The sequence below is a fragment of the Epinephelus moara genome, chromosome 1 (assembly GCF_006386435.1).
Source record: "Epinephelus moara isolate mb chromosome 1, YSFRI_EMoa_1.0, whole genome shotgun sequence".
Classification (NCBI taxonomy): Eukaryota; Metazoa; Chordata; class Actinopteri; order Perciformes; family Serranidae; genus Epinephelus; species Epinephelus moara.
The window spans coordinates 11505853-11520201 of NC_065506.1; the positions used below are offsets into that span (position 1 = coordinate 11505853).

General features: G+C 40.1%; 1 protein-coding gene across 2 annotated transcripts in view; it reads left to right on the top strand.

The window, feature by feature from the left end:
• The window catches only part of LOC126392656 (multiple C2 and transmembrane domain-containing protein 2-like), a 45649-nt gene that overhangs the window by 23124 nt on the left and 8176 nt on the right, over positions 1–14349 (top strand). Inside the window, exons 7-17 of one of the 2 annotated variants that reach the window (XM_050048185.1) lie at positions 710–824; positions 993–1025; positions 3559–3729; positions 4954–5084; positions 5633–5819; positions 8269–8362; positions 8465–8567; positions 8706–8808; positions 8998–9099; positions 9213–9287; positions 10552–10671. In XM_050048185.1, coding sequence (XP_049904142.1) covers positions 710–824; positions 993–1025; positions 3559–3729; positions 4954–5084; positions 5633–5819; positions 8269–8362; positions 8465–8567; positions 8706–8808; positions 8998–9099; positions 9213–9287; positions 10552–10671 — 1234 coding nt within the window. The remainder of the gene's footprint in view (positions 1–709; positions 825–992; positions 1026–3558; positions 3730–4953; positions 5085–5632; positions 5820–8268; positions 8363–8464; positions 8568–8705; positions 8809–8997; positions 9100–9212; positions 9288–10551; positions 10672–14349) is intronic. The other variant, XM_050048195.1, reaches the window with a different exon arrangement.

Consider the following 14349-nt stretch of genomic DNA (forward strand, 5'->3'; position numbering starts at 1 on the left):
TGACATATTTTTCAAATAGCAGACTGCATTACAGTACACCATGTCCCCCTTTTCCCTCTTTCCAAAAGTCCAGCTCAATTCTTAATCAGACCATTAATGCACAATCCACCTCTTTAAGTCCATACATTGAATTACCATGTTATTGTACAGTAAACAGCACAGATGCACAATCTAATACAACAGAATGCAATAAAAGCATGGCTAAATGGTTTGTGGAGCTTATTTCGTTCATTTTTGTGTTTTAACTCAACTCTTTGGTAGTTTTGGTGACCTCTCTATTGCAAGCAAATACAAAATTAACACGTGCTGCAGCCTTTAAAATGACCTTTGAGTAGATCCGTGTCAGCAAAACTGAACCTGTTGAACTACATAATGGTAGCTTGTGTTGCAGTGTTGTTGTATATGATTTTGTTTGAACTATGCTTGACAAACTGGTTACTCCGTGTATATTTTAGAAAACTAATGTCCCTGCTTCCACTGCTTACATTAACCACGAAACCCACATCTGTACCAGTGCAGCAACTACTCCCTGTCCAACAGTAGAACACTGCTGGTTACTTTCTTCTCTCTGGTTGATGTTGTGCTGCATAGTGAAACCACATAGTGTTGCATTTTGGGTCTGAATAACCACCACGGGACATGATTGCCCATCTCTGATCTAGATCTGTTGAGCTTCAACTGAAGCTGAAATCTGCTTACTTTTTTTCAGGGTCAATGAGATGTCTTTGCCCCTGGACGATCCAAACAGCCTGGAGGAGGACATGGGGTTGGTTCTGGTGGAACTGAGTCTGTCTCTCAGAAATGGAGACAACAAGAGAGGCAACGTATGGCAGGCCCCCAGCTATATGCACTGCATGTTATCTTGCAGAAGGGATACTTGTTGTGGATTGTATTTATTGCACATGTATGGTTTCACTGAATGTTTCTCTCTATGCCCTACTAACCACAGTGTCGTTTTGTTTTGCTGCTAACATGCATGCTCCTGTCGGCAGCGGTGGCCCCAAAAAAGAAAACGAAGTATTAGGGTAAGGCATGGCGGAGGGAATGCACCGGACAGTCATTAAATTACATTTACTTTGTTTGATTTATACTCTGCAGATATCTGCTGAATGTTAAAGGGAGACCTCATCACATCAAGGATGAACTAGTAAAATGTAGAAAGAGAAACATAGAGCTTCCACTCAGGGTCTAAAATTGTGAGTCAGTGTTAACATGCCGTCATGCTGAGGGTTTGGTCTCCCGCAGTACAGTTCAAAATGGTCAGATTGGTACCACAAGTTGCAGTGATGTTGACCACTGGTGTCCGCTGGTTAACCAACAGTTTATTAAAATAGATATTTTGGTAGTTACCTGTATTTAAGTTGATCAGAATAGTTATAGTCTCTTTGCACAAGAGGGCAGCAAATCACCATGTTTTGTGATGACATTGTGTGTCTTTTGTAGCAAATGAAATCTGATAATTGTCTTTAGTAATTCTAAGATTACAATTTAGATTCATTAACAGTCACTTAGGGTTTAGGTATACCTACAGTACTGAGTAGAACCACTTCTTGACTCCAAAACAACATGAAGTACCTTATTATTAAGTACATTTCTTCATTACTTCAGAGTTGCCCTTTTACACAACACTGTTGCACTGTTGCAACACTTTAGCTCACAGAAGTCTGATGATATTCTTTGGTTTTTTTCTTATTGTCAACAAATCCCATGAAAAGGCCAATACCTGCCTGTCTATGAGTACTTCGAAATGGGCATTACACACAGTCCTGCTCCTGCTCATACTTTTATAGGAAGTTATGTTGAATTTTAGGCAGACTAAGTTTCTATTGCTAAAAAGTGCCATATATGGAAGAATAGTCACGTGTGAATACAGGCTTCTGTTTTAGATGCAACGATGAAACAAATGACTTTGACTGTGGGGGGAAAAGTTCAACTTGTCAACATTACAAACAAACAAATTTGTAAACTGATTCAGCTGACAAAGAACCAGATGAACCTGAACTAACAGATAAGATCAGATTATTAATATAATCAGATAAAACACAAACTGCAAAGAATTTTGTTCAGCTTACTGTGATAAAGCTTTTAAACATCACATTTTCATTATTAAACTGACATATAACTGTATAGTATCTTAATTACTCAATATAAAAGCTGACTAAAAATGGTAACCATGTACTCAGTTTTGGAAACCAAAAGCTAATGCCTGGTTACCAGCCTGGCAACCACTTTTAAAAGTTAGTGTTGAGCCATGTCAAAGCTAAAAGCAGTATCTATTAAAAGTTTGTTAACATTAGCTGCCACAATCTACTGATCATACCAGACCAAATCAGGTTGGAGCAGATAAACCCCTGAGTTTATTGAATACATCAAGGCTGTGTTTTTATTTATTTATTTATTTTTCCTTACAATCTAAATTTTTCATTTAGAAGAAGATTATTTTTTTCAAAGTTAGTGTCACTTTAAAGAAATGAAACAATATAGGTGTGAACTTTTCTAAGAATGTACGTTGTCAGTCAACCAGTGGGCGCAGGGCAGAGTACCACAGGGAGGGTAGGGGAATAGGACATTTTTGAGACAGATTAACACATTATTGGTTTTGTTGTAGTCATGGGATTTTTTTGACAATTAAAGAAAGAAAGAATATTTGCAGCTTTATCCATGAAATGAGTCTGGTGGTTGTGTTCTCCTCACCGATGTGGTGTTTTCACCCACAGAGCAGCTGCTGAATGCATGTTTTTTTTATTGCTCATCATGCTTATTGTCTGTACACTCGTTTCTCTGTAGTGCATGAATCTGTGAATCTGAGGATGGCAGCTCTTTCTGTGATGCTGGAACCACCACATCCTACATCTGTGTACAGTCCAGTATGGTTTATAGATCGAGTTGCAGCCACATGACTCTGTCTTAGTTGTACCTAATAAAGTGGCAACAGAGTGCATGTTCGCCTGCTACTTCAAATGGTAATTGTACTCTGCCAAGCACATTCAGTGCTAATTGATATATAATTTTCCGCCCATGCGTGTGGCAGAACAGATTCAGACAGGACGTCACTGTCAGCTTGATCTTCATGAATTGAATCTGGGTTAAATGTATCTCCCTACAGTGTCTTCATGTAAGCCCAACTAATTATCTTAGAATATGGCCTCCTATTATATATAGAAGAGAGAGACGCTGCTCTGCATTGTAGCCACTGCAGGCTTTACCTAATCTCTCTGTAAAATGAAGGGTACAATATCCATTCTCTTTTCACTGGAGAAGCGAGATAACGTTGTCTCACTCAGCTGTCTTCCAACGGTGCTTGTTGTAAAAGCACTGATTTGGAGTGTGATGCTATCTCATTTAAGCTTTGTGGTTTATAGGTTACAATTTGTAAGTAGAATCTGGTTTGTGTGTTGTTTCCATTCTTTGCATGTATGCATGCATTGTTGTTAAAGAGACCATGGGTTGGTAGATATGTAAAATGAATTTGCTTTGGTTTAAGTATTAGATATCCTGCACTTTTTCTATTTGTATTCTAAATCTCTTTCCCCTTTGTTTCAAATCCCTCTCCTGCAGTCGGGAGGCTATACTCAGAACCTTCGTCTGTCAGAGACACTGAGGAAGAATCAGCTGTGGACTTCTGTTGTGTCTGTGACTCTGGTCGGGGGTGAAGAGCTGCCGCTGGACTCTCTGGGAGGTCAGCTCTTTGTTCGCTTCAGACTTGGAGAGCAGAGATACAAAAGCAAGGTACTGGAAGGAGGACTTTTCATCTCCTCCTCTTGGATTGTCCTTATTGTTCTTACACAGTCTCTATTCCTCTTACCCACCCCTGCTCCTTTTTACCACTCTTTCCTTCTCCTCACAGAACAGACTTGCTCTGCTCATTGTCTCTTCTTCCCCTCCAATCCTGAGCATTTTTCTTTATGATTTAACCTCTCCTTCCCTAAACTCATCTTTTCTTTTCTTGTCATTTCCCCTTTCCTTTTGTGAATGTGTGATTATGCTAGTCTGAAAATGTATTTGGTTACTAAATGCAAAGTGAGTGTGATGTTTTGACTGAAGCATTAGACATGTTTATTATAAACAAGATGTTTTTTTATTTGTGTAACTGTAGGTGTGACGGTATGCATTTCAAGTGGTCAGTCATCACATATATATTGTGTATTTAATCACAATGTATTTAATTTTGCATTCACATTTACCATACTGATAGTGTTTAAAATGACTTATTATTAATACTAAATGGTAGAATAATCTGTCCAAAAGTGCTTAACAGCCCTCTGCTCAGTGATGTGGTCACAGAGCATGTCTCAGAGACAGAGCAATAGAATAAGACGAGATGGATTTTTGGTGTGTGACATGAAAAGCTCTAATCACTGCTCATCCTGGCAGCTGGATGATGTCTGGCAGTGATGCTCACTTTCTTGCGCTGCTGGAGCTGCGGCTACTGTCACTGATGATTATCTTGCTGTTCTGCAACATCATCCATTACACATCAAAGCTACATGCTAATGAGCAGCATCACGCCTTTTTCTTTTCTTATATCAATACAGGTTCAAATTGACAGTAATTACTTTTTATGCCTTCATGTGTGATGGGAATTTCCTGATGCTGATTTTTGCAGCTGCTTAAGAACCAAACACACTAATCTGTTAGAAAAACAAACTCACAGATGTGGTTAAAAAATCTGGACTTACTGCAACTGGTTATTTTTCTGAATAAGAGGTTCTAGATGAACCTTTACAGCTGGAGAACTGCAGACAAAGTTATGCTTTTCTGACATTTGACCAACGTAGAATTGACTTTTACTGCATGTAAACATGATTTATAGGGGAAATTAGGGTATCAGCATTTTCTGACTCTCTCATCTGAACTTTAATGGCTCCTCTCAGCATTTAATGTACATACATGTGAATTTGAAAAAAAAAACAAAAAAACATGTATATTTCATGGTCTGTCCTCATTTCTTAGAATCACTGCAAAGTGCCCAACCCTCAGTGGAGAGAGAGGTTCACCTTTAACCAGTTCATAGACAGGCCAGACATCCTGGAGGTGGAGCTCTGGTCCAAGGAAGGACGAAGGAGCGAGGAGTGTTTGGGAGCGTAAGTCTGCTTTCAGAACCTGTGTGTCTGTGTGCTTATGTGCTCAACCTACAAAGCCAGTACGGGAACAGTCTCAAAACTAATGATGTGATTTGCCTGCTGCAAAGCACCTAAACCTTGAGAATAGAAAAAAACAACTGACTGAGTTGTATTTTTAATAAGAGAATTGACATTTCCAGAGCAGCTGCCTTGATTTTCCACTTGACAATGTGGAAGCAGAGACCAATGTCAGCCCAGTGAGTAGTGTGTTTGTCCAGTCAGTTTAAGAAATGGTTCATTAGACATAATGTTGTTCCCAAGCAAATGCCTACTGAGCCTTAACATACAGCAATGAAAAATGTGAAATAAAGTAGGCTAGTGCTGTAAGGACATGATGTACAGGTATGTTTACCCTGTGAATGTGGCTGTCTGCACATGTGTAAACTTGCTTTTATGACCATACATGTCTGAACATGATGTATGTATATTTTTCATGTTTGCATGGCTACAACTATACCTGCATGTGCTGCAGTACATGAAGGCCTGTGTACGTGTGTTTGTGTGCACAGGTGTGAAGTTGACCTGTCCAGGATACCTTTCAATGAGAGGCAGCTGTTCACACACACCCTGGACCAGGGGAGAGGACGCTTGGTCTTCCTTCTCACTCTAAACACATGCAGCGGCGTCTCCATCTCTGACCTGTGTGCTGCACCACTCGATGAACCCCATGAACAACAGCACCAGCTGGACAACTATGTCAGTACCTGTACTGCTGTTACATTCTATCTGTGCTGAATGGTTGCATCAGTTCACCACCTCCAGTCCAGTCCAAGTGTCTGTTTATCTGACACTTTTATTGGATTGTTATAAGTAAAATCTTTTACTGGATTTTGAAATATAAAAGCAGCGTGAGAAGGAAAGATCAACTGAGCTCTAGAGAATCTGGGTCAGTCTAAAGCTAAGCTACTAAGAATGAAGAGAATATAAGGTAGTGTCTGAGATTATAAACATTCATTTCAAACTTAGTTATAGTCTGAAGCTTATAAAACATGCCTATATATTAGAGGGTTAAAAGTTAGTCAGTCGGTCGGTCGGTTAGTCAGTTAGTCAGTTAGTCAGTTAGTCAGTCAGTTAGTTAGTTAGTTAGGTCCAAACTGTTCTTGCAGTACTTTCTGTGTTGAAAGGCCAAGAGGTGGCAGTATCTGCCAGGTAATGTGCTGGAAGTCAGTAACAAAGACATCTGCTTTATTAGAGTGCTGAAGCTTTTGACATCTAGTTTTTGACATTAGCTAGGCGGCCATGTAGTGAGAAGGTCTGTAAGTGTAACCTTAAAGGAACAGTTCACCCCAAAAAACAAAAATACATATTTTTCCTCTTACCTGTAGTGCTATTTATCAATCTAGATTGTTTTGGTGTGAGTTGCAGAGTGTTGGGGATATCAGCCACAGAGATGTCTGCCTTCTCTCCAATATGATGAAACTAGATGGCACAAAATTGAAAAACAGCAATGTCTCTTTCCAGAAATCATGATCCAGTTACTCAAAATAATCCTCAGACCTTGTTGTGAGCAGTTTCATGGAGAAACTATTTTCTTTGTACCAAACTACATCTGCCAACTGTTTCACCACACAGAAGAAAGTGTGCATCTGCTCCTAGCTCACCTAGCATCACTGAGCTAGCTAATGCTACAGCTCAGCTGAGGAGGACAAGTATGTACACTTCCTTCTCAGTGTTGATACAGTTGTTAGGTGTAGTTTGGTGGAAAGAAAACGGTTCCACCATGACACTGCTCACAAGGTCTGTGGATTATCTTGAGTAACTGGGTCATGTTTATTGGAAAGAGACATTGCTTTTGAGATTTTCAAATTTTGTTTTTTGATGCTTTAAGCGCCACAAACGAGTACCATCCAGTTCCATTATACTGGAGAGAAGGCAGCTATCTCTATGGCTGATATCTCACACTTGGCAACTACCAGAACAATCTAGACTGATAAACAGCTCTACAGGTAATAGGAAAATTATATTTTTGAATTTGGGGTGAACGATTCCTTTAAGATATAGCTACGTTGCCATGAGAAAGTAGACACATCGTAAAGCAAAAAGATCCAACGTGAACCCTTCTGGGTTACTCGGTGATGTACAGAGAATAGATATTTAGCACTCAGCTGAAGATATCAGCCCATTACATTCTGCCTTAAATATTCATCAAAAGCTGCACTTAAAGTGCAATGCCTGTTTTTTAAGTGTACATTTATTAACTAAAATCCATGCATACTTTACCATCAACCATTTTCCAAGCATGACATAGGCATGTAGATATCAAATCCAGTTAAATCAGACCCGTCTGGCGGCGTCTGGTTGCAGGTCATGCCAAAAAGTATGACTTTAAATTGGCAGTGACTTGAAACATCATGGTAATACAGTTGAAGGCAAGGGCTGTTTTGAGAGTATATCTTGGTGCATTGAAGTTCTCATGGAAAATAATGACGTGAGATTTCTGAGTCAGGCGCTAAAGAAAAACCTCTCTGCTCCAGAATGAAGAAAGTCACCTTAATCACTCCCTGTCTTCATCGAGTATGTGTTTTCTGACCGGACATAGTGTGCAGCAGTCATTTCCCGGCACACTGTTTTTTTTCCAACAACATACTGTAGCTTGCAAAAGCCCTACTGCTTCCAAAAATGTATTTCATTGTTCTTACAACTTTTACGATACCTCGACAAAACTCTTTTCTTTTGTCAATAGTGGTAAAGAGCGCCACCTTTTGGCACTGAGGTGGTGAACATCTGCCTGTACAGCAAGTCTGTTGTTAATGCTGTGGATTTATTATAAAATATGCAAATAATATGGATGACATGGCTAATTTACACATATTTATAGGCAGTATGAACATGTTATGTTTTTATGATGTGGAAAATTGGGCTTAAGAACACATAATTAGAGTTTTTATATACATAGATATTTTATTCTTGTTTTTTTTTTGTATCCCCCCAAAAATTTCTATATTAATGAGATAGAGCATTTGAACATTTTTGCTATGTTTTCTGATCACTGCATTTGAATTTAAAGAAAATCTGGCTCATGTATCTTGATACATTAAAAAAATTAGAGGATTATGCAGGCTTGGTGGCAGTAGGTGCTCTTTCTCTGAGTGTTGTCATATTTAACCGTACCCACACCCTCATGCTACCCGTCTGTCCCCCACAGAGTTTGAGAAAATCCCTGAAAAACCTCCGTGATGTTGGTTTCCTTCAAATTAAAGTTGTCAAGGCAGCAGATTTGCTGGCTGCTGATTTAAACGGTGCGTCACACATTTGGATTTAAGTTCATTCTTTGTTCTGTTGTTCCATCAAAAGGGACAAAGGGAGCCCAGTGTGAAAGTGTTTTCTGTTGTGTTCTGCAGGCAAGAGTGATCCCTTCTGTGTGTTGGAAGTGGGGAACGACAGACTGCAGACCCACACAGTCTACAAGAGCCTCAACCCAGAGTGGAACAAAGTCTTCACATTGTCAGTTTGAGTCTTTTTTTCCAAGCACATTTTCTCATTAATACTATGTGATGTATTGATGCTGTATGTTGGGACATAATGCTGTAGTGTCTCTGCTGATTTGTGAGGAGTATCTGACCTCCTTGTTTGTCCCTGCAGCCCTGTCAAAGACATTCATGATGTTCTGGTGGTGACAATCTTTGATGAGGATGGAGACAAGGCGCCAGACTTCCTGGGAAAAGTTGCCATTCCGCTGCTCTCGGTACACACTACCTCACTAACAGTCCGTCATGCAGACAATACGCTCATCTATTTACACTCTGCGTCTAAATTAAAGTGAAGAGGGCAATAACACTCGAGCGCGTTGAAGACTTGCTAAGATGTAATCGAGCATGACTGATGGTCAGGTTCGTGGATGAGTTCAACACCTGATGCCCTTTCTGTCCCGCAGATCCGCAGGGGACAGCAGATCACCTTCCCACTGAAGAAAGAGGACTTAGGTGGGATGTCGAAGGGGAACATCACTCTGGAGCTGGAGGTTATTTTTAACCCTGTGAGTAAAAGTTCAGCCTGTAATGAGGACATGAGTGCATGATGGCCATGAAAGACAGGCCTGATTCTGTCTGCTTCTCACCGCTTCATGACTTTTTCTTTTCTGTAAATCAGGTAAGAGCGAGTATAAGAACCTTCCAACCAAGGGAGAGAAGATTCATGGAGGATAATCCCAAATTTTCCAAAAAGGTTTGACCCAGCTCTGATGAATTTACTGAACAATATGGAGTCTGAAAGTCATTTTGCATTGAGCCAAAAAAAAAATAAAAAATGTTGCACACAGTACATGTAGATTTTAAATGATTAATTCTTTCATCCAAGGCAGCATGTGCTAACACACAAAATCTAGAGTACTGCTTTATTAGTGCTGAATCCATTTGTAGATAAATAAATTTTCTGCAGATTTGCTGCTTTATTTTCTTTTACGAAAGCAAACTGAATATGTTTGGGTTTTAGACTGTTTGTTGGACAAAACAAGAAATTTTAAGATGTTAGATGTGAGAAAATTGTGAAAATTTGTAGCTTTTCTAAATTGTTTATTATTATTTATTAAAAAAATAATAATAATAATAATTTTTAAAAAAAAAATCTGCCCATATTTTTTTTTTAAATAAAAAATATGGGCAGATTTATTGACAATGAAAATNATATTTTTTTTTTTAAATAAAAAATATGGGCAGATTTATTGACAATGAAAATGATTGGTTGCAGCCCTAAACACCGTAGCATTAAACGTTACAAGCAACCAGCAGTAAAGAGGGCAAGGGTCAGAGGTCACTGCACTTTGGACAGTGTTTTTGTGACGCTTGGGGTAATTGATTTTTTTTTTTAAAGGCAGAAGACCAGTTGTACAAATGTTATATGTTTACTGTCAATTAGCTCTTTATAAACCAAACATGTTGATCATTATTACATATATACTATATCTCAAAACCAGCGCCTGCGAAAGCAGAGACTTTCCTTTGCCTGAATTAGTTGAATTCAGCTTTAATTGACCCCAACTGTGACTGAGTTCTTGTCCACTGTTCTGCTACATTAGTTTGATATACAGTGTGCAAGACAGGGTGCCTGACTGTCTGTACTTCCCACAAAGACTCATTGTTGTCAGACAATACATTGCTCACTAACGCCGAAATTGGCTTACACACTGAGGACCGGGGTTGTAATTTGCAGGTTTTCCTTCAGATTTAACGTTGAAAATCTTGTTTGACAAAATCAGGTCAGAATACTGAATTCTTTTGCCCCCTGACCACAATGGCTCAAGCATGAACCTACCAGCTACTCTGACTATTACACCAGCCAACTGGATGTTTCCTGTTTAGTATGAATACATTACTCATAAAATTAAACCTGTACACAATAAAAACATCATTAGGAGCTTTTTTATCTATATTTTAAGCATAACTACTGTAATATTTATATGTTTTGCATGTTTATAATCTGTATCTTTCAGGTTCTGGCCAGGAACGTGATGCGTGTTCAGACACTGTACAGGGCTATCATGTCGACTCTGCAGTACATCAAAAGCTGCTTCCAGTGGGAGAGCACTCAGAGGAGCCTGCTAGCCTTCCTGGTGAAGTGCTTTAACTGCTTATCAACACACTATCTGCATTTCCCTCTGTTTTCCCTCCAAGCTGCGGAAGACAACCGCAGTCTGGCTATCCCCTACTTGAACTCTCCCAGCGAGATTCTTAATCAATGCGGTGTTGGGCTCAGCAGAAATGCAGGCTTGGCCCTGTCTCTGTATTGGAGTGGACTCTCTCTGTGTTGTGTGTCTCGTGGATGCAGAGTTAAGCCTCAGCTGGAGAGAGTAGAGTCCCAGTGGAGTCGAGATAGAGTCTATTTTTGTTCTACTTCCCTGACAACTCATTAACCCTCTGTCCAATCTGTGCTCGGTTTGATTTAGACCCCATTATGCAGACAGAAGTCCAATTAAAAGGCTCTTCAGAGATAAGGCTTATTCTCCATCCTCCCATTGTTGAGTACAAGTGTTAAGCAAGTGTGAAGACAGAAACACGGGAGAAGCCTCTCAGCACTTGTCTTTAAACTGCAAAGTGGAGTGGGTGCTGATCTTTCTGACATTATTCTCTCCCAGATCTCGCTCGATTGAAATGGCATACAGCAAGTTGTGCATTAACTATGCAGGCAATCAAGGTCATGGAAAGTTCTTTTTGTTTTTGCGGCGCACGCCCTGTAGATGGCACTAAAGTTTTGCTCAGCATCTAAAGACTTTCCTAAAAGACTTGCTAAGAGATACTGTACGCCGGCCAATAGTACAGTTTGTTCAATTTGCTGTGAAAAATGGGAGCTGCAACAGAGAGCTGTTATCTGAACACAAGCCACTATTAAGCTCTGAGTCGTGCTTCTAGTTTTGTAATTTCAGACCACTTGGACATGTAGAAACTGTGTCGTCCAGCATGGGGTCAGGGGTCAGTGTGTTTATATCAGAAAGTGGTTGCAATAGAAATATTTACAGCACAGTCAATGCACAGCTACTCACATTGGATCATAAATGCCTAAGAATACACCCCCCTCCCCTTTTATATATCAATTTAATTATTGGGGATAATATTGTTGTTTTGCCTGACAGATCAGACACACACACTCAAGCACTAATCATACAAGCATGAACAAGCGCACAATGTACACACTCATCCTCCCACTGTATCTCAGCGTTTGAAAGACAGTACCATCTGTACTCATGTTTTCACACTAACGCTCCCTGCCATTTCAAGCCTCAGTGAGAAGGAATAAATGCCTGTTTAATACAGCCACATGAGAGAAATGAATCAAAGCTTCACTCTGCATGACAGAGTGACAAACTACCTGCAACATCTGCCGGTTGTCAGACACCTTCCTGCAGAGTGCTGTAGTCAGTGCAGCGTAGTTTAAATGTATGGGTTATCCCAGTGAGAAGCCTAAATCCTGGCAGTGTTAGTGCCTTGCTCTACTCATTGAACCCTAGCAGGTCACATACAGAAGCCACTCTACTTTATTTGTAAGAGGTGGTGAGAGGTGCTGTTGAGATTTTATTTTTTATGATTTGCTCTTTTCTTTTGAAATATAACATCAGTATTGTAAATCATAAAATTTTTAGTTTCCCATTCCACCTGTCTCAAACATAGAAACAAGGGGGCTCACCCATGGGCAAAATCTTCAGACATTTAGGGGGTTCAACAACAACAACAACAATATACATATATATATATATATATATATATATATTCACTGTTTACAGTCTGTTAAGGTTCAAGTAATTGCCTATGTTGCTCCTTTTGGTATCCCAATGCACACACACCTGACACTGTCTTTATATTAAGATGTTTTGTACAAACAACAAACACTAAGTATTTCTCTGTATTTTCAGTATTACCTCTTTAACCAGCAGCTACGTGTGGATGTTCAGTAAAACAAATACACACACACACACACACACACACATACACACACAGTAGAACGAGTCATGCATCGCAGACAGTGTGTGCTCCTGTGCACAGAATTGCCGCCCATGAGCTTGTGTGCGTTTTGACGATGAAGGTGGTTGGTTCACAATGATACAAATCAACTACACACCCAGTTTTCAAAAGCCAATTGACAGTATGAAACTCAAATCATTTTCCAGCTTCATAAACTGAAAAACACTGACCAGATGTGTTCATCAGCAACAGTAACACACCGGTTTATATTCAACATGTGCATCAGAGATGCAGCGATATAAACAGACAAAGTTTTGTGACTGTGCATGGCCAAAACGTTGGCTGACACCAACATGATGCAGGAGGAGTTCAGTGACCATCCAGTGTGTTTAGAGTCAGTTAAACCCTGAAGATTGAGGGAAGAAAATGACCTTTTGGAGGCATTTGATGACTGGTGATTACAAGTATTGAGGAGAAAACATTTCCATAATTCATATATGAGGGGGACATAACCCCAATTAAAAGCACTATTGCTCAGTTCAACACGCTCAGCCTTACTTGGCCCAGTATGACCAGTAGCTTGTGCAGGCTAATGTTTATAAACTTTGTGTAGATATTATGGTTCACTGACTTTATGACTTTTGACTTATCCACTTTTAGTATTATCCCATAATTATCCGTAATAATCAGTAGCTGCTGCTGAGCAAAAGTTATCCAGTCCAGCTTTAATACAACGAATGTTGTCAATGATGTCAGTGATTTCTGTGCTCTTGGGTTACTGCTGTGCCATGCAAACCCTTCCCTGAGCATTAGTGTGGAAATCCTGCTGCATTCTGAAAATGTGTTACCCTCCAGTTCAGTAGCTCTCCCAACATTAGGTAGCTTTTCTTTCTTTATTCTTTTTTTCTTTTTTGTCTCTGATCTGGATTGTATTTCCAGAGCGCTTTTTGCTGTCGAAGACTATGTAATGCCTCTCAAGCTGAAATGGGCTGCAATTATCACAATCTTTATGGGCTGGGTATACGTTTCCACCAAAGCGTGACTTGGCTCTCCCCCTGTCCCGGCTCTTGCAGTCATTACAAAGTCCTCTCTAATAAAACATAACCCTTTCAGTGAGGAACTGGTTTCATCTCCTCTCCCAGGCCCTGTTTTGGCTTGTGATAACACAGACAAGAGTATGCTTGGCTTTTTGCACATTAAAGCTGACGGAGGTGGTGGTGGTGCAGGGGGGTGGGTGGGGGGATGGGATCTGCCATCTTTTATGTCAGTTGGTGCCTCAGAGGAGAGTGATGTCTTTACCAGATGTTCACTTCTATTTTTATTAGCATATAAAAACCTGTAAACCCTTCCCCACGCCTTGTGGCTCGCTGCCATTTTGGCCGGCGCTGCCTCTCCAACAGGATTATTTTATCGTTCCATTTAGCCGTGCAATTGAGACATCACAAGCCATATTTCTTTATCCTCTTATCCCTTTTACCTGAGCCACGCACAGGTGGAATGTCCATCACAAGTGCCATTATGGATGCTAATGACATATTCACACACGGACTCCCTGTGGCTGCAGTGAATCGCGTGGTCGGCTTTAATGTACACAAGAGAAGAGACGCAGATCAATTAGACTTATGTGGTTAATGTCAATGCATATACAGGGGGTGGAGGGAGAGTCAGGTCCAGCTGAGCAGAGTGGCCGCCCTGCACAGCGTATGCAGAATAACCGCACATAGGAAGCAAGCCTTTGATAGTGGCAGGGTAGCCTTCATCAGCTTGACCACAGCTAATTAAATCAATAGCCGAATGGATCAACCTTTAGCTAGCAGGGATTCAGGAACTATTGA